At 39.2% G+C, this 25,631-nt stretch overlaps 2 protein-coding genes across 3 annotated transcripts; one reads left to right on the top strand and one right to left on the bottom strand.

The window, feature by feature from the left end:
• Window positions 1-7,897: 7,897 nt before the first annotated feature.
• rab4b (RAB4B, member RAS oncogene family) lies at window positions 7,898-19,432 on the top strand. Of its 2 annotated transcripts, none has more exons than XM_005455762.4 (8): window positions 7,898-8,085; window positions 11,662-11,742; window positions 12,586-12,700; window positions 12,868-12,930; window positions 13,625-13,779; window positions 13,864-13,959; window positions 14,200-14,375; window positions 14,542-19,432. In XM_005455762.4, the coding sequence occupies exons 1-7, from the start codon at window positions 8,070-8,072 to the stop codon at window positions 14,313-14,315; spliced, it is 642 nt and encodes a 213-aa protein (XP_005455819.1). In that variant the 5' UTR covers window positions 7,898-8,069; the 3' UTR covers window positions 14,316-14,375; window positions 14,542-19,432. The 2 variants fall into 2 exon arrangements, with proteins under 2 accessions (XP_005455819.1, XP_003450856.1); XM_003450808.5 differs by having other exon boundaries at window positions 7,899-8,085; window positions 14,501-19,432.
• Window positions 18,110-25,250, bottom strand: ap2s1 (adaptor related protein complex 2 subunit sigma 1). Its single transcript, XM_003450809.5, has 5 exons — window positions 25,087-25,250; window positions 24,392-24,541; window positions 23,872-23,985; window positions 20,254-20,313; window positions 18,110-19,660 (listed from the first exon to the last, which is right to left on the bottom strand). The coding sequence occupies exons 1-5, from the start codon at window positions 25,087-25,089 to the stop codon at window positions 19,559-19,561; spliced, it is 429 nt and encodes a 142-aa protein (XP_003450857.1). The 5' UTR covers window positions 25,090-25,250; the 3' UTR covers window positions 18,110-19,558.
• Window positions 25,251-25,631: the final 381 nt, after the last annotated feature.

Here is a 25,631-nt window from a genome sequence, read left to right as displayed (position 1 = left end):
TATAATGTGTAGAGCAGCTAATGATCAGTTTAATCAAAATAGTCTTATTTTCTAATCATTCATTTATTATTTTTACTTGCTCATAATATTAAATATTCAAGAATACTCATATTTCATGCTGAAAGCAGCAAATTATCAGACTTATAAAAGACTGAGGTTTTCCATTTCATTCTGCACTAATTGCATAAGAAATGGATCAAACCTCACTTTGTTTTGTTAATTTCAGCCAATTCAAACACTGTATGTCAGTGTTATCCATATTATTTGAGCTCTGCAAAATTAATCAATTAAAAATAGCCAAACCTGAATATTTTTTGCAATGAGTCACTAGCGAAATGATTCTATCCTCTTGAGAAACAAAAAAGATGTGCACAGGCATATCTCTGCTTTGTGGATATATGGGTGTTATGGTCAATGATGTCATCTATCATAGCCCCTGACATCATCCTTTTGGGGCGAGTGTTTTCTCTCACTGACACATTGCTACGGGCCGGCCAAGGGCGTGCACGAACTTGCAAGAACATACAAATGAACACCATGACTCGGACGGAGTGTCTTCTTCACATCCACACTTTTGGATTTCATTAGTCATTGACCTACATTGTACCTGTTCTCCTGGGATATTTGGGGGTGTGTTTTTTTAGATGTGTTTTAGCAACAGACTCTTGTCATAAATTAAAGAAAAACCTGAACCACTGACCCTTAAAGTGAGATGGCTCTGTTTCACTTGGGGGGGGGGGCTCAGTGTAATTCAACAGAAAGTTGGTGATCGCTTTTGTCCAGAGATTTACTTTGTGGGAATTGTCTCTTGGGGATGATAATCCATAGGAAACAGGTCTCAGTGAATGGTTTAATGCATATTTCTTTTACAGGCACCAGATCTCATCCCTGAATACCTGTGTGGAGATTTTGGACTCATCTGTTAGCCATCATCCTCAACCACTGTAATTAATCTGTGAATAAGGGATTGTCCTTTGAATGAATCAGTAATTTCGGCAGAATTACTGAAACTACTGTTGAGCCATCAGCTCAAGAGTAGTGGTTTACTAAGACACTTTATGTCTGTCTTTCCTTTCATTTATACCTCATGTGTAGATGTATAACAATTTAACAATTCACTACATAATTAACCTTCAAGGCAGGGATTTGTCTGACACATGTATTCATTTCAGGTAATACACAACCCTAGGCTAGAGCAGGAAACGCAAGTTTTCTTCACACAACAAAGTGCCATAATCAAATAATTAAGGGATTATATCTGTGTGGAGGAGATAAATTCCCATGCTTTTTGACACATGTGAGAGGAAGGGGGTGGTGCAGAGAGGAGGCTGATGTGTGTGCGCCTCAGGCAGGGATATGAGACTGCTGGGCCTGTGTGAGAACGTGAGAGATAACCCCTAAGATGGGTGAGCTAGTGGCAAAAAAGAGATTAGGTAATTAATTAGTATGTAACCTTATCGAAGTTGCTTTTGTTCTCCGAAAATAATACATGTGCACTTTGGAGTGTCAGATTATAGAGATCGAGGCTTTGTGTGTAGTGGGGATTTCCTCCTCTTTACAGACAGAGCTCTCCTATGTAGAGTCTTTCACTCTCAGAATGCATCATTTTTTTTCTGCGACATTGTTCTGCGCACTTTTACTGCCTTTGCGCATTTGCCTTGACGACCCGTTACATAACGTGCTAGTTCACTTTATCATAAACCGATCCGAAACAGCAGTTTTCACTCATTCAGGCATAATTAACCCACAAACGCTTCACACTAATCCAGATCTCAATCTTTGTGCACGTCCGCAGGCACTCGTGACTTTCTGTTGTTTGTTTGTTTGTTCGTTGGGGGGGTCATTGGCAAACTGTTTAATATAATTAGTTTGCAGTTATTGACGAATATAATCTACGCATCCATCTGATGCGTGCCTAAAAATGACGAATTATTAATGACGACGTATTATTTAACAGACTACAGTAGCAGCAAGGGTGACTTCATCTAGTGGGGGACTTGGGGAGGAGGGGGGGTGCAGGAGGGAAATTGGGCCCGCGTGCAGGCTACGTGCAGTTTGGCATGTTCACGCTTGGCAGTTTATGGACCTTTCAGTAACAATCACATTGGCAGAACATTCCTATATGAAGAGACGCTGGTTCTCGTTGTTTGTGGTGCAGGATAGAAAAAAACAGAAAAACACTGAGAGTCTCGTTCAGAGGTGCGCAGGCATGCCACCTCTAGCAACTCTTTAACTTTTTACCTGGAGGACCTGAAAGATGATCTTATGAATCAGATCTGTATGAATTCCACACATCGCGAATGACATCATGCAAAGATTCCTCAACAAGTTTCATCCAGCAGGCACGCACGCTGTCACTGTGACTGCTTATTTTAATGAAGCCAAGAAGAAGACAAGGAACAAATCAGGACATGTTGCTAATTAAAATATCAGTTGTTAATGGGTTTTCCCCCACCCCCACCTCCCCTTTTTTGTGATTTCAGCAATGACTTTTGGCCAGTGATCTGAAACTTTATTTTTGCAACATGTGAAAAATAAGATGTTAATGTTAAACTCTGGGTAAACCTCCAAAAAGAAAGCATGTTTTGAGCTACAGGAAACATGGTGAGGAAAACGGGGTCTTATTGTTGTCTTTCATGCTACATTCACTCACTATTCCTCTTTCCTCCCCAACAAAAGAACATCTCATCACTCCAAGGAATACTGAGCACTTTCTTTTACTTTCAAATGTTATTTCTGCATTATGCAAGGAAAAGTTTGACTACTTTTAAATATTTTTTAATAAAGCTTTTTGAGAGTGGGAATTATCTTTTTGTTGTTGTTGTTGGGGGGTTTTCTAACTTTTTTTTTTTTTTTTACATTGCGTGTTTTACGCCTACAGCCAGATGGAGAAATATGAGCTGTTCTTAGCTTTGAATATCTTTCTTTAAATGAAAAAAAATGATGTTGTGACTGAAATAGAAACAGCATGAATTTTTTTTGCTTTCCCAAAACACCTGCCCACAAACAACCATTTGCTCCTCTCCTGTTCCTCCAGGTTGGGGTGTGACAGTGTGAAAAGTGGAAGGAGAGCAAAACGGGTGATGTGGAGGTCATGAGAGGTGAATTTCTGCACTGAGAGAAGAAGATTTATGCGAAAGCTGCTGCTGTTTGAGAGAGACATAACACAGCAAACCCTGCCTCTGCTCTTAACCCTTGACAACATGACCTTACGCTCTTTCCAGCTGACAGCTCTTTAAAACAGATTTTATGTAAACTGAAATGAACCTCGTAACAGCAGATTGGTTTTAATTATATACCCCTTAAACTGACAACAGGGTGGATTTCAGAAACACATTTATGTTTCTGACACTCAAAGAACTTTTAGTTTAGTCGTTGTGAACTCTTTAAAATCTTCTTTATGTTTTTATTTTCTGCATCATTCATTTACTCAGAATTAAAGGGATCGTAAATCCTCAGCATAGTCAGCCAACTCATGTGGAATGGATTTAGTGTACTATGCAAATACTGAATATGTGCAGAGTTAATATTTGGCGTCTCAGCTCCAGACTCGTTATTTTCCCAGAAATACAAAAACAAACTCATAAGAACAAATGATTAGAAATAGGTCCAAATCCAGAGACCGAGTCACAATAGTCATGCAAGTCCAAGTAACAAAATCTGGGCTTTTTTTGCAATGATCAGTGATACTAACCTTTGGAAAGTAAAAGAAGAGTCACCTCCAACACAAGCTGCGAGCAGACAGAAAACGTCTGCTTTCAGTTACAAGTGGCAAACACCGTATATGAAGGCTACAAACAAGCTTATACCAAAAGCTGCCCTGAAGTAACATGATCAACTAGTTCACTGGTCACTGAAAGAATCCAGGCTTGTTACTGTTTTGGGTTTACTTGTCCCTGAACTCCAAGACATTCTTGGTTTCTTTTGACACTCATTCCTTACCTCAGTACATGTACATGGCCACCTGCAGAGTGAAATTAGACAGAGTTCAGGTTAAAAATAGTACAGACATACTTACATGTCCATTACATTAGCCACCAGCAGCTGTTGTCTACAATGAAGTCTTTATAATGATCATACTGGGACTTCAGTATAGGTAACTGCAAAATTCTCAGTCCTTATTTCAAGTAAAATGTATCTTTAATTTTATTTTAAGCTAACAAGTGCCACAAACTGTAAATCTTCAAAGGTCTTGGTTATTTTAGTCCAAACTTACAGTAGCCTATTAATGGAAAGAGCCTTACAACTGCTTTATTTCAAAAGGCCAATAAGCGGTAAGGTCACTAACGACTGCAAAAACATAAAAGTCTGACTGCATTGACAACTGCTTTCGAAAATGTTAAGGAGGGCATTCATTTGGGAACTTTAACTGTATTTCCATAGGTTTTGCATTAGCTTTTCCTAATGACCTCCCCCATGGCCACTGATACTACACCAAAGTAACTGAGAAGCAGATTGACAGAAAAGTTCCAGTTTTTTATCTACCATAGAAACAAAATTTTACAGGACAGTCTGGGCAATGAACTTTTTCTGCAATTTTCCACATTTATTTCATGAGTCCAAATACTCTTTAATATGTAGAAAAAGAGACATGCTGTTAAAATTGCACTTCTTTTTCTCATATTAAAATATCTGAGGGATTAAATGACAAAAACTTCTTTACACCAACAGAAGGGGGCATGTGACTGGCATGCCCCACTTAAGATCAAAGTGGGCTTTATGTGGCCCATAATGTAATATGAGTTGAACATTCCTGCATTAAAAGATACAATTTATCATCTGTTACTGATCACCTGTTTAAGACCTGCTCCAACACAGTCTCCATGTACTGCTACTGCCCTAATCACAGAGAAATGGATGGGCATTCGGCAAAGCAATCTGGGAAACTCAAATATGCAGATCCACTCAAAAATAACTTTTATTGAAATATCATTTGTAGGGTTTCTTCCCACAAACAATATCGATAGAAGGAATTCAGCAACACAAAACTGTTTTAGGTTTCTCTGTTCCTACTCACCTGTCCACAGCCCCCTGTCTGCTGTGGCATCTAAGAAGGCTGATTCTAACTTATTATGAGGTACATTGTATTTATGCATATAAGACAGAAGTAAATTCAACTAGATTAAAGGTGTTTAGTAATCTCCAGTGTATCCACTCTTGTTTTTGTAACTGCACTGATTCAGTCAGCGTTATCGAGCCTTTTTAAATATCTTAGCAAAACCCAAATACAAAGGGTGCATGACAGAAGCTAGTCATTGTGGTTTTATTTTCATTGTCAAAATGCAGTGCTGTAAGCTGTTATCTATTTTTAGCTGAATGTAGGGGACCCACAGCGTTACATCTCTTTTGATGATGGGAAGATGAAAGGGACATGAAGTATGACCAGCTTAAAGGAAGCTGATATTTATGATATGAGAGACTGCTCTCCTTTATGTGTAGCCCTCAGTTTGACTGTAAAAGATGCTCTCTTTTTCTTCTCACTCGTTTCAAACACTGCAGCCCTCTTCTGTAAATGTGTCACTCCCGTTCCCTTTACTTACTGTGATTCTGATAGCCCGGGGCTTCTGCTCTCATCCTCTTGTGTGGATTTAAACAGAGCGACGTGAAGTAGAAGCTGAAGTGAATGCCCTGGTGTGCAAACAAACAGTTGCACAAGGACTACTGTGCAGAGCAGGTATGCACATAAATACACCCCCTTAGTGGGAAGCAGAGCTGTACTAGTCATTCTCCAAACTAGCACACACACAACAGTCTGCCTGTTATGTTTTTAACAGCTGGGTTTTAGTTTTTCAGACTTTAAGTTCTGCATAGGTGAAGTATGTCATCACGAATCCTTGCACGTGTTTCACTCATTAATGCATTCACACCTTTCATCAATTTACAACACCTTGTGTTTTAATAGCCCTGACTTCATAAACTTAATGCCTTTGTTTTCTTTCTAAAACAGCAAGAATCCATCTGTTTTACTGTGTGCTATGACTCATGTGACAGACACCTTTATATTTACAGTGATGCCAGCCAAATACAGAGCTCACCTGTCTCCAACTATGCCCTGGAACATGACTCATTGTTTGCTGTAAACATTGTAAATGTTGTATGGTTTATGTGGGGATTCCCTAATGAACGCATTTGTTTTGATCTGGGATTGAGACTGTCTGGATTGGGGCACGAAGAAGTCTTATTTCTGCACCGTTTCCCTCCCTTTGTGTTTCTGCTTTCTGAACGGCATGTGAATCCAGCAGGCAACTTTTCTATTTGTCTGAACTGCGTCAGCACAGCCCAAGGTCAAAACTCCCAAACATCCCACACACAGATATTGCAAACACCTTGTTTGTCCTGCAACCCAACAAATATCAGCTCTAGTGATGATACTGCAGTGAACAAAAGGACAAGGAAAAGGACAAGAGAGACAAAGATACAATGAGCATTGGGACACCCATAAAGGAAAAGCGCCTAACGGAAGCACACCCACCTGCCCACCTCCCCCCTTTTCTTTCAGCCTGCTGCACACCTTTGAGGCCAGTCTTTCTGTAGCCCACCTTAGGAAAACATCCGTGCCCCCACACGATGTTGAGCCTTGTGTTTCCTTCTGTCTTTAATCTTAGTGAAAAGAGCTTTTAACAAGGCCAGGGAGGATGAGTGGATCTGCCAAAGAAGAACAAAGGCAGGGAGGGACTTGGAGAGATAGTAGCAAAGTGGAAGGCTCTGTAATCTATCACCTGTTGCCCTTGGGCAGCCCTGTACTCCCTGGGCCCTGGGCTTGCTGTGAGTTCATCTGTGTATGTACGTATATCCAGGTATGGTAAGGTGATGAATAAATAAGCAAAGAACAAGAACAAAACAGATATTCTGGATTCTTTCAAAACCTCAGATTGCTTCAAGTAATTTTCTTCACAAGGAAGCAGTTCTCTGCTTGCCAACCACTCCACACTTATACCAAACTCCCATATCACAGACATATTTTGACATAGCGTATTTATGTGCTGTTTGTTTGTTTGTTTTTTTGGTCAAGATAATGGGATTAATGGAGCAATATATCAGTCTCCATAGTGCACATATGAAGAAAAAGTGCAAAATTAATTTACAGTAGCATTTAAATTAGAAAAAGTATGCAAAAGTAATTATGAAATACATCAAAATAGTCACATCACCTGAGGTTATACTCAAACTCTAGTGTTGTTAGAGGGATCTATTTGGGTTTTGCTACATTTTGCTGCCTCTTAAAAACTCAGTTCTCAAGTTCCACTATCTTTGTCTGCCATCTTGTGGCTTCCTGTTGCACGTACCGTAATATAGCCTATATCCTGTACAACATACTATATGGCCAAAAAAGTATACGATGGCTTCCCTCTGCTCAGGAAGAGGACATTAATTCTGTGAGAGGCAATGCACAAGCTCACTCTACTTCTTATTTCCACACTATACTGTACAATATTGTAGCAATATTTCGATGTCGTGTCATATTACATTTATATTACATTTACTCGTATTATTTATTTATTTAGTTCCATCTACCTCATGTCTATTTCGTGGTGTGTTTGTAATTGATGACAATGTGTTGCTGGAACACTGTGATTCATAAATAAACTATCTGTAAAAACTATAAAGGAAAAAATCTGGTCTTGATCTGTCTTAAAACAACGCGCTTTGCTTTTAAGCTTAGTTAAAGTTGGCTAGGCTTCACGCTTCTCTAACTGAGCATCATTTTATGTACTAGTCGTTCGTTCATTAGTTTAAAAGTACAAATGAGAACTGTCTATTCGTATAATTCACTCAGTTTCTGTGCGATGCCAGTGTCCGTGTCCTTTCAGCGTGTTCGTCTCTTCTCTTAAAATTCCAACGTGGCCAATAACACATGAACGCAACACCACTAGATAACTAATGACGTAGCGCGTAGCTGCCGTACTGGTTGTGGTCGAAGCAGAGGAAGCTGGGAAAGGATCAAGGAAACCTCTAGCATCGTAGATAAACACCGTAAAGAGGTGTGAAGCCAGCGGGCACACGGCTGTCACAGTACTAAAAGAACAGTAAAAGAGTCCGACTGAGTCCTCCATACAGCGAGGGTCAACATGTCTGAGACATACGGTATGTTTGTGTGGAGTAGGCGGTCATTTAATGCTTGCTAGCGGTTATGTATGACTGCTTCGTGTTCTAATGTGACAGACTGGCAGCGTTGCTATCAGCAAACTGTAAGATTAGCTTAGCTTAGCCGCAGGCTAAGTTGCCACCTCACCGTGTCTGTGGATTTTAATAGTGATAATTAACATTCAGTGCTGACACTTAGGTCAGTTAAAGTGCTTTGGTTGGATTTCTTCGTGTGTATTAACTGACACCCCTGTCGTATGATGGCAGCGTGCAGTGCTTCACGAGCAGTAAGGAGAAAAAGATGGTGAGACATATCAACGAGTAAAAGTTGGCCGAACTTTAAACAAAAGCCATTAATAGCATGTGTAGAGACGTTGAGTTAACGTGAACTTGGGGAGATTCAGGCAAATTGTGTGACCTTGCGACAGGAAAGGTTGCTGCGATTTGATGTATATTTTTACTTTTAACTGTTAGCTACAAGGCCTGTAAGAGGAAGTTTGATAGCGATGGTTGATCATGCATCGGTTACCTGCAAGGCAGACGCTGCTTGGTGTCTCACTTGTGTAATACATCTGCTTCCATGCTTATTTAAAGTAACTCCACTCTTGCGCTTGACACAGATACTTTACAAATGAATCCTGACAGCATGAATGCTGCCTGCACTTGTCCATGATCATTCACATAATGAGCAGATACAGAGATGTATTCATGGTCTCATAAATTCATTAAACAGTACTCTGTCTGATAGTCAGTCAGTAAGCCTGACACTGCAGAGCCATTTGTTATGAAATGGCACACCATCATCCTCTCCTGTTGCACTCCCAGATACACTCTCTCCCTCTGTTTATACTTGTACCCTGTCTCTCTCTTTCCTCATATGAAACTTTATCCAAGAGGGGAACATTTATGGGAGAGTGCCAGCACTAATGGGAGCTGTAAAAGACTTTTATTGATTTTTTTTTTTTTTTTCCTTCTCTCTCTCTGTCTCCTCAACTGTCTCATCTGGAGGATCAGAAGTCGACAAAAAAGCATTATGAATTCAATAAAGGCCTGTTACGTGTTTTAAAATACATAGTTTTCACTTATAATTTGAGTAATTTCAATATCAACATAAGAATCATTCATTAGTTTATGTTGGTCTTACAGAATTTGGCACATGTAGCAGGGGGAGAAGGAAAATATTGTAGTAGTACTCCTTTCATTTAACTTTTTTGCTGTTAGTTTTTATTCATCATTACTTTTTATATCGAGGGATCTCTCACCCCCCTCAAAAAAACAAAAACAAAAAAAAAAAATCCCTGTTGAAGTTGTCAGAGATGGGAGGGCTCACCCATCACACTGTAAGCGAATGCAGATAATTGTTGTTCTCCTCCCTGGGGGGGTATTTAATATTGATGGGTGAAGAATAAAGTAGCCTGAGAGGCTTCTCTTGAGGGGGCAGTGCTGCAGTCCATTCTCCCTGTTTTTGACATTATTGATGGCTTGATTGTTGTCCACATCTCACACAGGAGTATACAATGTCTGAGAAAATGCAGAAAGGCTTGGGCAAGCTTTTAAAACTGAGCTGTCTGTCTCTGATTTTTGTCAGCACTGTCACAGCCACTGAAGTGTGGTTGAGATGTTACACTGACTGCTATTACACAGAAAAATAAGCGGGTGTCGACACCCTCTCTTTGTTGCAGCTACTCTGTTACTGAGACTTTGACCTCTGGCTTGTGTTGCTTAAGAAAACACCCGCTTCAACAAAGGTGCACCATGAACTGAGCTGGCGGAGGTGTGTGTCAGTAAATGAAGGTGGCTCATGGAGCAATGACATAATTGGTTTAAATGTCACCCAGAGAGTAAAGATTAATCTCATTCTTTGCTTTACTGTTTCTGTTGACTTTGTGTGAAGCTGGTGATATCAACAGCAGCCAGTAATCACTTGCCAGGCTTTGTGCTTTCAGAACCTGTGTTTGAGCTCAAAGTGAAATTGAAAATTTACTTTAAATTCAACCTGAACAGGTTCTCAGAAGGGAAGCTGTAGTTTGGCATCATGGTTAACTTTCACATATTTAGGAGCACACTATCACTTCTGCATGTCTTGCATTTCATTTACTACCTCTCTAATTATTTATTATCTTTTACTTAACCGGTTAAATGTCTGTCTTTTATGCGTTTATATATAGAGAGATACCAGGCTAAGATAGCTGGATAGATCGAAAGTTGCAAGATAAAGCTTGTGAAGCCTTTGGAATTACCTGGATTACTCACTGATTGCTCATGCAGGCTGGTCTTTATGTAAATCACAAGTATAGCCAGATGAGACTTGACTAATCTAACATACAAAGACTTTGATTCACTTAAGCACTAACCTTTCATGTCTTGTTTCATCCCACTCAGGAAGTGAAATTTTCTGTTAGCAGTTTGTCTCAGAGTGCCGTATCATGCCTTTGAAAATGATAGCATGGTAGAGGTAGCATCATGGTTTTGGGCTGCCCTTGGGATCTGGATGGCCTGTAGCCATTAAGAGAACATTTAATTTAAAATTATATCAAAAAATGTTCTCAGTGTAAGAACAGAGGAGCAGTTCATGACCCAGAGCTTGAAGAAGTTGGGTCACGCAGCCAGACAGTGACTCAAAGCAAAAGTAAAACAACAGAGTGGTTCAGAAAGAAGATTTTTGGGGAGTGATGGCCAAACCGCAGTCCTGACCTAGTTGAAATTATGTGGCCTGACCTCAAAAGGGAGCAAACAAATATTTATGAACTGAAACGGTTCTCTTGGGAGGAATTCTGCATCATTCCTCCCAATCACTGTGTTGTGCTAGTCCCACAAGCTGTACGTGAAACACATGGTCAGGTCTTTACTGCTACTGCTTAGGTGATTAAGAAATTCTGAAATCCTGGTAATTCCAAAGCCTTTTTTTTTTTTTTCTTGCAACTTGGTTTTCATAGCTCATCAGCATAAATTCACACACATGCAGCCACTTTTCATACCTAACTCTCCTTATCAGATCTTCCAGAATACCGGTCAGAACTGCAGTTCAGCGTACATCCAGTATGCAAACACCCCTCTATGTTATCTTTGGCCACAGCACACAACGGCTATCTGTACTCTGAATGGGTTTGCATGTCAAGGGATCAAGTCATTATGGATCATTTGCGTTGGCTGGATTGAGCCCTTCAAAGAAAAGACCCACTTTCCACAACATCTGTGCAAAAGCCTGCCTTTGGTTATTCAACCCGCGTGCAAGTCTGTTACCCTAAGCTGTGGTTAATAATGCTAAAGCTCTAACCTTGCTCTAATGACATGTGTTATTAAGTGTTGGTGCTTTTCTAAGGCTTCAGATACTCATTTTCAACCTCAGACAAACAAGTGTATTAAATTAGAATCGTAAGTGGCAAGTTAAACTGATTACATGCTAGGTGCTTTGTGATTAGTAGGCTAATTTGGGTTTGGCAGGATACTATGAAAGTAGTAGCTCAATGGGATTAAGAGGAAGGATTGTCCCTGAGGATGGAAGTGCAAAGAGTAGCAGGTTCTCCATTGATGTTGGCATTGCATTGATCTCTACCTCCTTTTTTGTGCTTGCAGACTTCCTGTTTAAGTTCCTGGTGATTGGCAGTGCTGGGACGGGGAAATCCTGTCTCCTCCACCAGTTCATTGAGAACAAGTGTAAGTTCTAAAACGCTGCATTTCTAAAGCTTAATACTGCGCAGACACATAAATCGACACGTTCACGAAATTATTGTAGTCATTTTCACGAGTTGCATATTGACTAAACAGTTAGTCTGCTGATGATCTGGAGAAAATTTTTCATTGACTGGTATGAGTCAGAGTACAATGACAGGATGATGTGGGCATTTGTTGACCCAGAATAAAACCAATCACCACAGTTCTTTGCCTCACACTGTCCTTCAGAAAGAGAAAATTTTCTGTGTGGTTAAATGGGGAAAAATTACAGTTCCTGTAGACTTTCTCTGGCTAACAATGGCCAAGTTTACACAGAGCTTGAGGCTCTCATTATATTGTGTTAAAATGCTCCATATGAAACTTTAATTAGTTTAAAATGCAAATTGAAACGTCAATTCAGTTTCAAAGGGGTGGTTTAAAAAAAAAACAAAACATGTCAACACTCCTCCATGTACAGAGTCACGCTCATGATTACATTTAATTTGATTAAGATATCTCAGGGGTCCCTGTGGATAGAGAAAGAGAGGCTGGGCAACTTGGCACTGTTAATCTAATCTGCAACTCCCTGTAGCTTATAATGTGGATATGAGCTATTTGAAAACAGTAGCAGAGGTCTTTTAAACAAGCCAAACACCAAGTATTACACATGTAGATTCTGATGTAGTTTCTATTATAGCAGTGGATCCCTAGCTTTGCATGGGATAAGTACATAATTGCGTAATTACAAAGACTGCACTGTAGTTTTTTCATTTGTTTTCCTGCTCCTTTAGGTATATTTCACATTCTCCCTTTTTTTACACTGTTTTCTGTTTGTTCCTGCCGCAGTTAAACAGGACTCCAACCACACCATCGGTGTGGAGTTTGGGTCTAGAGTGGTCAACGTTGGAGGAAAGACAGTCAAACTGCAGATCTGGGATACTGCTGGGCAGGAGCGATTTCGGTATCTACCTTCACAATTTGCCTAAAGTCACAAGTCCCAGCTCCACTGGGATAATAAAGTGTCTGACTGATGATAACCGTTAAAACGATTGGACAGTTTCTCCTGTCAAATCTCACCATCTGATCTTTTAAAGGAGCCTTTCCCCCCCCCCTCCATTTTCTCCGCAGCTCTGTTACACGCAGCTACTACAGAGGAGCAGCTGGAGCACTTCTTGTCTACGATATTACCAGGTAAAACAACCACTGACTTCACACTCCCACTTCCTTTTCACAAGTTTCTCTAACAAAGTGAGCTTTTTGTTTGCTGTGATAATGGGATGTAGATACTACAGTTGTACCTTCATTTTCCCAGAATAAAAACTAAATGTTTACTAAGACTCCCAGAAGCAACAAAATGTAAGGTTGTATTTGGTGTGGGCACTGGCATCTGTGATTAATTCAATATTTTAAATGTGGCTACAATTGAAATGAAATTTTAGACTTAACTGGAAGCTTAGTTTATTTTTGAGTGCTCATATTGCTTGTAGTCCATATAGCAACTAACAAAAGGAGTCACATTGTGCCTGTACAGCCTCCAGAAATCGTGCTGTTTAATGACAGACCACTCACATTACTGTATTTCATAAACTCTGGGTTGTAAAATCAAGATGGACTGAATGCAGTAGTTTGCTTTTAAGAAAGTATGGGCTTTTGTTGAGGGGAGGTGGAGTGCGGACTGTCAAGAGCTGTAATATAGAGGCATCCTCTGTCAGGTAGCGGCTGTAGAGGAAAGCAGAAGTCCATCACAGATGGTGTCACCTGACACACACTCACACAGTGAAACAGACAAGTGTATACAATGAAACTAGAGCTACAGCCTCATGCTGAAAACAAACTGCAACAAAAAATTGGGTAAATAACATGAATAAAACATAATGTCTTACAGTCGAGAGACATACAATGCCCTGACTAACTGGCTGACAGATGCACGGACACTGGCGAGTCCCAACATTGTTATTATCCTATGTGGCAACAAGAAAGACCTGGATGCAGACAGAGAGGTGACCTTCCTTGAAGCTTCACGCTTCGCTCAGGAGAATGGTAACTAATGATAAATCTGTACATTGATGCATTTCAAATCCTTTTCCCCCACTCTTACAAGTATTTTTGTTCTCCCACACACAGAGCTGATGTTTCTAGAGACAAGCGCGCTAACAGGTGAAAATGTCGAGGAGGGTTTCTTGAAGTGCGCTCGCACCATTCTCAACAAGATAGATTCAGGTACACATTGTTTTTCTTTGTTGCAGAAGTGTATCTGAGTTGGATGTTTTCTGTTAGAATTTAGTGGCTTTTCCATGTTGTTTTTTTTTTTTTTTTTTTTTGTTTGTTTGTTTTTTTTGTTTGTTTGTTTGTTTTTATTTAATGCTTTTAGAGCTTGAGCGCATGAAGTCATATGGATCTGACATTTTTAGAGTATACATGTCTGTATCACTGATGTTTCTCATTGTGCTTCACTCAAAGGCGAGTTGGACCCAGAGAGGATGGGTTCAGGTATTCAGTATGGAGATGCTTCGTTGAGGCAGCTGCGACAGCCCAGAGGCACCACAACACAGAATAAGCAGCAGTGTAATTGCTAGGGGTCGGGACCCACCCTCACCCCAGCCCACAGGTCCACACAGACAGAACTCCCCCTACAGGTCAGTAACTTATTAACTCATGTGACCAGTGGGACTTGTAAACTAACAGGTTTTATCTGTGTTAGCGTTGATGTGGGCGTGTCGGTGCTTACTTTGTTTCCTGTTCTCAAACATCTCGGCTCCAGGTGTTTTTTGGTGTGTGATCGTCCTTCCCCCTCTCCTTCAGTTCCACACACCTTGGATCACCTTGGGTCGTGGAGATCACTGCAACCTATGACCCTTGACCTCTGGTAAGAGTCTCTACGGCTTACCTGAGTGGGTCGGTTTTGCCCTTGCGTTTGGACAGCATAACCCCTTGGTGTGAGCAAAGTGGAAATGTAAAAAGACATCCTCCACCATGGTCTCTGTTACTTACCAGACAAGGACAAAGTCAAGGGTTGTGTGTTTGGGCTGCCCTACTGTTGTGTGGTGTTCTCTCTCTTTTTTTTTTTTTTTTTTTTTTTTCCCCCCTCTCTTGCTCTTTGCTTTTTCATTCTGGTTTTAGCAATCCCAGAAATACTTTCAGCGTAAACATATCATTGCTTGTAAATTATTATTGTTAAACTCTTTTGTGCATTCAACCTGTCCCTGTGTGGGTCATTAGTTGTTTTTTTTTCTTCCTAGTTTTAGCATTCATAAAGACATCCCTTACTGTTTTTTTTTTTTTGTTTGTTTGTTTGTTTTTTAAATCATGCATCATTAACTATACTTCTCATAAATTATCAGTAATGGAAAACAAATGATAAACATCACATATTTTGGGGTACAATTTACACTAGGTGTGATGCAAATCCTTTCAACTTTGTCCTGTTATTTTAATTTTTTGTAATACTACTTATTTAAAGTGAATGTTGAATCTTGGCTGACCTTGAGTTTTCAAGCCAGTATAGTGTTTGAGTCCTAAATTAAAAACTTTTGGGTTGCACTGTAGAGTGTTGGCCTTTGTAGTAGACCAGATGGGGGAATGATCCTATCACTTTGTTCTACACCCAAATAGGCAAGCCTGTGGGTCAGGTTGAAAGCACAAAAAGAACTTTTGGTCTTTATTTAAACCAAAAGTCCACCAGTCTGTAAATTGAGCTTTATCAGATTCACACCATGTTTAAATTCACATGTCCAGTTATAGTGATAAATTGGCATTATAATGTTTTTGACTCCTGCTGGGCTTTTCTCCATGACATCTCTTAGATTCATACATGCACATACTGTATAAGACGTCACAGGAAACCACAGTTGGCTTTTGCTTGTTTTCTTTGGGAAACTTTGGTGCCGCCCAACCAGCCCCGTCATTGAGGTTTGACCTCAAAAATCATGCCAGGTTGTACGTTCACTTCTACAGGATTCTGTTTTTAACCTTCCAAGTAATCACTTCTCTTTAAGCTCTGGATATCAGAGGGGGGAAAAAGACAACACAGTTATTATTAGACCATGTACTCCCAAATCATCTTCATTGTGATCTGGCATTGATTGTACAAGTGGAGCTGTATTGGACGGATAGATACTTCCTCATTTAACATCTTAACATGCTAGTCAAAATCTTCCATATGTGCTCGTTTGAGCTGTGGTATATGATTTGTATTATTTTATTTTTTTATAGTCGGAACAATAATCCCAGGTGCTCTATTGATAGGGCCATTCTCACCCTAGAAAACACCACCCCCATCAATTTTCTGCCTAAGATGAAGTTGTTGTTTTTTTGTTTGTTTGTTTTTTTTGGCTATCGGTGACCCTGACCTTCTAAAAGGAAAAGTGGAACTGATCCATGCCAGCAAAGTGGCCCTCTCAGTATAACTGAGACACCACATCTCCTCAATGTATGGGTCAAATTCCAGGTTTTTCCCTTTAATATCTCCCTCTGCAGCTCTGCTGCAAAATGTCAGTTTTGTTGCACCACTGAACTGACCCAGATGTTTTCTCTTTAGAACAGACCTTGTATTACTCTAGAGAGAAACAGGGGAATTTCCACAGAAACACAGTTTCCTCTCTGCTTGTAACACTGACAACATGGTTTGTGGTGCTGCTGGAGGAAAATGAGGTTGCAAGTTAATGGCTTAGAAAATCCAAAGCCCCTGCTCTGCTGTTTAATCAAAGGCACCGCTTCTGTCTGAATCACTGTCTGAGAGCAGGTCATACAAACCAAGCCAAGAGGAGCTCAAAAACAAAGTGTGCGCAAACGTATTTCTCAAGCTTCTGTGTTGGCATATGTTCTCCCAGACAAACCATATGTGTTTAAGCTCAACTGAGCCAGCACACTGAAAGGGCAAACATGAGATCATATAGGACATCAAGAGACAGATGGTCAAAACGCGTCGCTTTCATAAAATATTTGCATAGCATGATAGTTTGTCTCCTTCTGCAAGTGCACTTTTACTTTTGAATCTGTGTTTGTTTTGTTTATATGCTGTAACTATAGAATTGTACATTTTATTTTACTTGAACTGTATAATGTAATAAATATATTAATTTTAGATGTTATCTTTTTTTTCTTTTTACTAAATGACAACTGAGATTCTTCATATGGTTTCATTTTTTTCTGATGCTGTCAGGCAGCAACAAAAAATGGCGTAATAGTTTGATCTCATGCTGTGTGAGATTTGATTGGTTTATTGCTCCCTGCTGACGTGGAGGTAATGATGGAAGGGTGTTGACTTTGTGAGCTGTAGGTGGCCATCAGCAGCAATTCTGATCACTCGTTCACAGGCTGTCATCTATGCCCAGTTACTGAGTCAACTGTTGAATTGTTAGCTTGCATTCATCTGTATGTATTCGCTGTACAGTTCATAAAGATAATCAGAATAGCTATATGAACATTATTTTCTCATTTGTTCCAGTATAGACTCAATAATGTGATGAACGCAATCCAACTCAGTTGTTGCTTAGTAATGTTATATAATCTAACCTAAATACTACTGTACATCTCAAGTAACCTATCCTGTAAATAAGATTTGTCTATTGTCTATTAAGGGTGAGTGTTGCTCATTGATTGTAATGATTATGCAATTCCCAGTAAACTGCTTGTTTTTCATTTAACTCTTTTCACTGGCTTCCTGATTGTTACTGCTATCAGGGTTTTTCTTTTTGGCATTAAGCCACTGTATGCACTCGGTTATTGCTCAAGGGCGTTGAAGTGCATCGGATCCTGAATGTTGGTAACCCCACCCCTCGTGCACAGCAACGCAAGCAGCATTTACAAATCAGATTTATAGCTAGCTGACTTAACAGACCTTGAAATTTAACAATGGGTCCTACTAGGTACATGATTCATTTACCTTTGCCTGCCATTCTTCTGTCAAGTCATTTCTCTCAAAGGCAGTCAGGTTGGGGTTAGGATATCAGAGGACTCATATGATGAAGAGTAAATGCCCTCTGTCACAATTGTCTGGATTTATGCTGTTGGGTCGATGGAGTAATGGCCAGAGCGGTTTAATGTAGCTCAAGTGGATATATTGAATGATTTATTGATTTTTAGACAGGCTATCAAGATGACCTCATAACCACATTGCAAATTCACCGAGGGAAAGGATTGGTTTACCGCTAGATGGCGCTGACGCATTAGAGGTTTAAATCTGAATTTTAAAGACTTGTTTTTACATGTTTCGTCAGTAGCTTTCAGTGTTGTTTTATATGAAATCAGCCCAACAGTTTTAACAGTGTAGCATGACTACACGTTTTAAGACATCAGGAAAAAGTCAAGATCTACACCTAATAAAATCCCCTCTTCCCAGAATATTAGGTCAGATACTGAAACCTTTGCATTACTTCATCTGTTTATTATTTACACAAAGAGGGAGATACTGGCATAAGTGAACGGGAGACAGTACTACACTCATCACTTTCATCAACAAACTCACAGGTGGACAAGAAGGGAAGCAGTACATATTTCACTAATTTAAAAAAAAAAAAAAAATTCAAAACTTGAATACATGAAATCAACTTTGAGACCTGTGAATAGATATGGTTAAAATTAGATTATGACCATGTCAAAGATTTAGGCTGAGCAAAGGGATGTGAGTAAAAGCTTTTTTTCTGACTAAGAGGATTTTAAGTGGAATTTAAAATTCAACTCATTTTATGCAATGCCAAAGGAATGTATGGAAATACTGTGAGCAGGAACTACTTGTGTTCACAATATTCAACACAGGCTACACTGTATGTACACACCGTACAAAGCAATTTTCACATTACTGATTTATGTAAAATATACCTTCTGTATCTAGGGATAGTTAAGTGTTCTTAAGAGTAACCAACCAGCACCATTTGATGTAACGAGCTGCATTAAATGATGAAGATCATTTCAAAAGCAACAGAAATCATCACAACATACCAGTGTGCAACCATTGGATGTAACATGACCTATACTATTGACCACCATCAACCATGAGGACGTCTGGACAGCACAGGTTGCCATAACAAACTGTCAGAACGGCACTCGTTCTAAGCACACTCCATTCAATTGAACTAGCTGTGCTGGGTCAACTGGTCTGAAGAGGTTTCTATTTGTAGTTTGCCTATACTCCAATCCAGATATAAATTGCACAGCAGCCATGATGAATATCCTAAAACTTCCAAGATCCTGCATAACATTACTTATAGAAAAGGCTGCGAGGCAATCATAAGTTCTCAATGCACACGGGTCATTATAGGCAGTCTCTATGGTGCTTGTTAGTCACAGTAGTGCCATTAAATAAATGTTTAGGTTAATGAGAGGTGGACATAAGGAGGGCAGAAGAGAGCAGCGTGACACTTGTTTCCACACTGCACAGAGATAAATGCAATTACTTTGTCGTTACTACAGGAATAATTCATTTCTGTGGCCACTGGCTTGTGGAAGAAGAAAAACAGAATATAGCTGAGTGTAACTAAGGCAGTATATGAAATGTTAACATGTTGAAATGTGCTGTATAGCCTTCAAGACATCCTGACCAGTAAGACGGGTGCAGAATATTGCAACATATAGACTTGTGACAAAAGATTAATTGGACTCATATCCATATGTAAACAATATTAATCTTCTTTACTAAACACCCCCTCCCCCTTTTTCCCTTGAAGTCCCAGTAAATGTTGGCTCTGCAGAGACAGGAACATGACAAATGTCCATTTCAGACTGATACAAAAAAAGGAGCAAGATGTTTTGGGTGCCAGGGCAGCAGATTAGTATCCAGGTAAGATAGATGGTTATTGACTTTTTTTTTTCTTCTTCTTTTTTACTCGAGTGACTGGAGCATGAGGAGCTGCTTGAGGACCTTTGTCTGACTGGTCTCCCTGATCTCCCCCGCCAGGAACATCTCATCCACCACCGTGTACACCTTGAAACACAGTTCAGAGGACAGTGAGAGCCCAACACTGTGATGAAACTGAGGATATTAAGACGATTCAAAACAGAGTACAAATATCACAAAGTAGTCATCTAGCCTGCTATTTGTCATCGTAGTGTAAAAATAGCCAGAGTGACAAAGAAATTAACCTGACAAGATGAGTCACTCTTCTTTCCATCACCTGCTTTTCTCAGGTGTGTTGTAGTTTGTGAAAGAGGTTGTAGTTGTCAACAGCTGAATTACCTTATTTGTTGGTTTCTGGCCATGTCATACATGAGCGGTGTTAGAGTAAAGCATGTGGGCGGATGTTCACATGCTAGGTAATTAGCAATTAACACTAGCGGCAGGTGGGGGAAGGGAGTTTAAGCATTTATGGAAAGAAAAAAAAAAAATCCACCCCCACTACAATAATTAAGATAAAAAAGAAAAAACCTAGCTGTGATTATTATATCAGTTACCATGGCACTATACTAAAAGAAGCACTTTCAGAGCTCTCTTTTGTCCTCCTCTGTTCAAGGTCTTTTTGATTGGATATTAAGACTCTTAAAAACAAAAGGGAAGAATTCATTTCTCAATATGCTTACCTTGTAGAAGTTGAACACAAGGTCCAGCTCACACACATTGTGGAAATACTCATTGAGCACCTTCAAAGAAGCAAAGGAGCAATTGAAAATACAGACCTTCAATTCAATCAGATAAGAGTCCAAACAGACTACTGTTAGTAAGACACACACACACACACACATATCTTAATGTGATGCACTAGTGCAGAAATTATGTGATGCTGTAGCAGCAGCAGAATCCACTTGAAAACCATGTAATACACTTATATCTACTACATCTAAAATGTGGCCATTTAAAATTAATGTGAGTCTGGCCTCATCTCGTTTCCACAGGAGATCATTTCGAGCAGTGATATGGTTTCATTTACAAAGCCAGAATTACTGACCCCTTGTTAAGTATTTGCTACAATGAATGTTAAAACCAGCCTGTGAGCAAATCCTGCTGTGAGCTAATGGTAAGTGTGGCATGGTATCTTTTATGAGAATATTTTCACTGACTGAAATAATAATAATTAAAAAAAAATCCTTCACTGGTTTTTAGATGGGGGCTTTATGTAATAACAAGCTTGCCAGCTAGAAAGTAAGACTGCTCATTTTGGAAATACCGTAATGTGCATTCCTTCACAGTCAAACATTACATCAAATGACCTTCACTCCCGGGTGCTCTGGACAGAATATGGTCTGCTGTTTGTCTTAGCTTGTGGCAAACACTAGATTGTACTTTAAGCTCACAATTTCAGTTGCTACCACATGATTTAAAGACTAAATGATTAGAAAAATAAAGAGATGTTAAACTTAGCTTTAGAAGAAAGCACACTCAAGCTGACTAATGTGTCCAGACAATCACCATGATCTACCTATGCTCTATAAATCACTGATTAAACTAAATGCAATAACTTGATAACAAAGAGTTCAACCATTTTAAAAATAACACCAACTATCCCATATCAACTGTTGATTAAAGTCCATGAAGGCAGCATAACTTGTCTCGAACCTGATGCACCACTGAAGACTAGGTGGTTAAAGCGACATTGAATTTTGGAGGGAATTGTGAGAGCAGTTTGAGGGCATTCACTAGCTATGGCCTTGTGTTTGTAGCAGTTAGGTCTTTTCTTGAGTTGGCATGTGGTATTTAGTTATGTCTATGTGTGAACATACCGTTTTTAACCTAATGATAAGGTGAGTGTTTTGTGGTTCGACCTTTAATGTTGTGGAGAAGTTGGTCAGTTTCATTTGGATCACTTGTAATTGTTGCTGGCCAGGTAATGATGGTAACTGTGGTGTAAATGCACAATTGTTGATGTGATCAACGTGGGGAGCGATACTGAATTTTGTGGCTATAGTAACCTTCTGTGGTATAGAACCACTTGGTATGTGACCATTTATGTTGTGTGGACAACAAATCGCTTCTGGTTGGGATTATTGGTTACTACTATTGGTTTCAGTGGCAAAGATTTTTTTGAGTAATCATTTTGGTTTGCGGGTGTTATACTCCAATTTGGGTTGATCGCATGTTACTATCGTGTATGCAGTGTAGCGATTTGTGTTATCTTCATAATGATTAAATCCATTTAAATTATTTTAGAAGGACCAAGTTTTGCTGTGTAGTGGTCAGACAGTAGCTGTCTTTAAATGGGAGTGGCTGCAGCTCAGGAGGTAGAGCAAGTCATCTACTGATCGGAAGGTTGGTGACTGGTTCGATCCCTGGCCCCTCCAGTATGCATGCCAAATCCACCCCAAGTTGCTCTCCCATGCAGCCACCTGAGTATGAATGTGTGTGATTGGTAGATAAAAAGCACTTACGCACAGAAGAAAGTGCTTGTGTGAATGGGTGAATGAGGCATCTATACAGCGCTTTGAGTGTTCGGGGAGATTTTTGCTGGCTTAATCTTCTTTCCATGGTTGATTTTGCTTGATTGGAATAAATTTGCCACCGTTGCAAGGCACACGTGTTGTCCTGCTTTCCCTATTTGTATTTCAGATCTAGGATATCAAGAACCAGAAGACTCCAGAGGGGTATTTCTTTATTTGGGGATCTTGGAGGAACCTTTTTGAGTAGGGGAGGTGGTACACCCATCTGCAACCTCTACTTCTCTTGCAGTGACAGTGGCCAACTGTCTACACCTGACGAGATTGGATAAAGCCATGCCTGAGGTTGGCTTAGGAGGATGGCACTTCTTGTCTTTATGCTCTCTGGCCTTTCATTTTTCGCTGAAATTTTAAGTACTTTAAAATAAAACCAGTGTTTTTAGAAACTGTGGTATCAGTCTTCATGCTGTGACTTTTGAGCCAAGTCATAAAATAGTGTAATGCTGCCTTTTGGCACTGCAGTGTATCTATGTGGCAAGGCGTTATCAAATCTATCAATATTTTAACGATAACATTTTTTTCCAGCATGGCATAACACTAACACTAGTCAAAAATGATACACCCAAGACTGTAAAATGAATGTGACGTAAACATAGCTTTAATGGGTTCTGGAATTTGTACTGAAATACAGTCATGCTAAAAGATTAAACTATAGATACAAGCTGTGGTATGAGCTTCAGCTAAATCAGATTTATAGAAAATAATCTGACTTCACTAAAAACTATGAATAAGTTAGACTTTTAAAAATGCAGAAATTCAGGTAGCACTTTATTCTGAATTTAAAGCATCGTTTATACCTGAGTTATTTGAAATCCAAAATGGCGTTCACAATTGGAAAACAATATTATAATAATGTAAACTAAATGATGTGCTCTTCAGAAAGGAACAGATAAAAAAGAAAACATATCATCTTTTAAAATTGGACATATGTATGCCATGGAAGAAAGGGTTTATATCTGCATAACTACATTTGATCTTTCAGTTTGAATTTCACAGGTTAAATTATTTTATAGATACGTGCCTACTGGGAATATGCTTCAAAAATAGGGCATTCTATAGTATAATGTTGTAGTTCTATAGTCTTATACAGATTTTATCAGCAGGAAGTCAGATCACAGCATAATGGATCTCTGCTACCGATTCAGTTTTTACAATTGTCCTCTATTAAGTGGAAGGTAAATACTTGAATAACAGTATCATTATGTGGGCAGGGGAAATATATCAAAATAAAGATATTTTTAAGAATAAATGGCAGAATTGACTAGCTGAATATGGGATGCTTTGAGCCAGGGTGAAAACTGTGAATACCAGTGGAGACTGATGAAAGAGGCAATAGGGGAGTTTGTTTTTCTTCCTGTTCTCTCTGTTATGTAAAGATGAAAAAATAATATTGAAATACATGTGCATTTAGCTATAAATGCACATATATTTCAATATAGGTTGGTAACTAATATGTGGATTGTGTTTAGCTGTACAGAATAATGCTTAAGTAATTTATTTTCTTTCTTTTCTTTTCCTCTGCTTCTTTGTAATCCAGCTTTTATTTTATTATTTTTTTTTACTTTTTCACTTCAACTTCAAGATTTTTTACTACATATAATTTTACTGCAATCCTTACAACCCAGAGAAGTTCTAAAGGAGCTCCACGCCAGTGAAGAATGATAGCCTCTGAACAAAATCATTGAGAGATATTCTTGAAAACCATCAGACCATGACAACTAAATTATCATAGCTCACTTACTAGGTCTATATACTGTGTGTTTCATTTACCTCTACGAAGTTGTGGATTCCCTCGAGGTATGCCAAGTTATTATCAGTCACGTCCACACAAATACAGAAGTACAGACCAGCATAACGTCTGTAAATGATCTTGAAGTTCCTGAACTGTGAGAACAACAGAAAAATCCTCTTAAGAGCTTAATCTCGCATATTGTGACAACAGCAGCAGATTTACCAGGGCTGAAGCTCCCACGGTAAGGTAAAACACACCCAGCATGCATACATTCATACTGATTTTTTTTTTAATAGCATTAAAAACCTGATCCACAAAACGGGTTCTCTTTTCTTTTGATGTTGTATTCCACTAGAATTTCATTCAGTTATGCATATAACATTAAAAAAAAAAAAACATGCTAAGAGATAATGCCTGCAATATCTATACACCGAAGGAGCTGAGCCAGCTGTGTCATTATACAGGATTAGAGAAAAGAGGTTGTTGCTGTTCTAGCATGTCAAAGAATCATTTTAAAAAAGAAAATGTGGGTACATGTGGCACTGCCAAATCCCATACCTCCACAAAGTTGGTGTGCTTGGCATCTCTGACAGTAACGACAGCATGCACTTCTTCAATCAACTTCTGTTTCTCATCATCATCAAACTGCATGTACCATTTGGCCAGTCGTGTCTTTCCCGCTCGGTTCTGGATGAGGATAAAGCGGATCTGTAAGAAACAAGACAAAAAAAATAAATAAATGAGGCATTCTTTACTTGTCCTGAACAAGTAAGCAGTTTGATACTGACAGAATTATGAAACTCCCAAAAATGACTCACTAGCAACACACAATATAATCTTACTTTGCCTATTAGTAGCTGTCGTACACATGATAACTTTGGAGATACTTACCATTTAGGCATCCAACTATTTTAATATGTAAGAGAAATTACAAGTAACTGTAGCTACCCTTAGCTTATCTACAGCTTATCGACAGTTAAACATAGTGTTAGCTAAACCACACCCATTCATTTTGACAGCATCATTTTTCGGAGAACTCGGCAAGGTAAAAACGATCTATTTCAGTAAACTGATAGTTGATCTGTTTGGTAAAACATCTTGATTTTAAATTGTTGGCGTCCCAGTTAGCTTATCGTTTTCTACTCACTGAATGGAATAGCCGATCTGGCGAACTCTCAGATGCTAGCAACCAAACGACAAATGTTCCTGACATGAGAAGAAAATACAACATAGTTCGTTTGAGACATATTTACCATTTTCGCCTCCCAAATATGGACCTTAGAGACTCCAAAGCAGCAGGTTCCCAAGCAAGTGTGCAATAATTTTCACATTAATACATCGATATTTTATGACCGCTCGTCCGCTATCTTCTCCAAGCTAATAGGAAGTGGCAAAACTATGGCTGCGTCACGTTGCATGATGGGATTGTAGTTTTTGTTGTTACATTTAGAAGCAATGGGTTTTAATATAGAACTACAACAACCAACATCACTGTGTGGCGTCTCGTATTGAGTCGTGCAGTGGATCACATGAGAAGCAAAGAGCCCATCTCTCTAAATATTTTTGTCGTTTTTCGTGTTTGTTTCAGGTTTTATTCTTTTCTGAAAGAACTACCGGAAGCACTTCCTGTGGAATAATTTCATAAGTATTGCATTCCACTTGTTATCTATTTTTATAGTATCCTAATACTATAAACTTGATTAAAAAAATATGTCACTCTTCTCTTGGGCAATTTCCTGTCAGTTCTTAGACTGGTTAACACTTCTTCTTCTTTTGGCTGCTCCCTTTAAGGGTCGCC

Source organism: Oreochromis niloticus, linkage group LG14 (genome assembly GCF_001858045.2).
Source record: "Oreochromis niloticus isolate F11D_XX linkage group LG14, O_niloticus_UMD_NMBU, whole genome shotgun sequence".
Taxonomy (NCBI): Eukaryota; Metazoa; Chordata; class Actinopteri; order Cichliformes; family Cichlidae; genus Oreochromis; species Oreochromis niloticus.
The sequence above is the reverse complement of the archived record's forward strand: the minus strand, read 5'-3'. Positions and strand labels throughout refer to the sequence as shown.

Coding starts and splice junctions, on each gene's coding strand:
- rab4b (XM_005455762.4), top strand. Junction 12,701..12,867: donor GCTGGGCAGGAGCGATTTCG/GTATCTACCTTC, acceptor TTTTCTCCGCAG/CTCTGTTACACGCAGCTACT. Junction 13,960..14,199: donor TCTCAACAAGATAGATTCAG/GTACACATTGTT, acceptor CTTCACTCAAAG/GCGAGTTGGACCCAGAGAGG.
- ap2s1 (XM_003450809.5), bottom strand. Junction 20,314..23,871: donor GAATCCACAACTTCGTAGAG/GTAAATGAAACA, acceptor GCTTCTTTGAAG/GTGCTCAATGAGTATTTCCA. Junction 19,661..20,253: donor TTGTGTTCAACTTCTACAAG/GTAAGCATATTG, acceptor CTGTGTTTCAAG/GTGTACACGGTGGTGGATGA.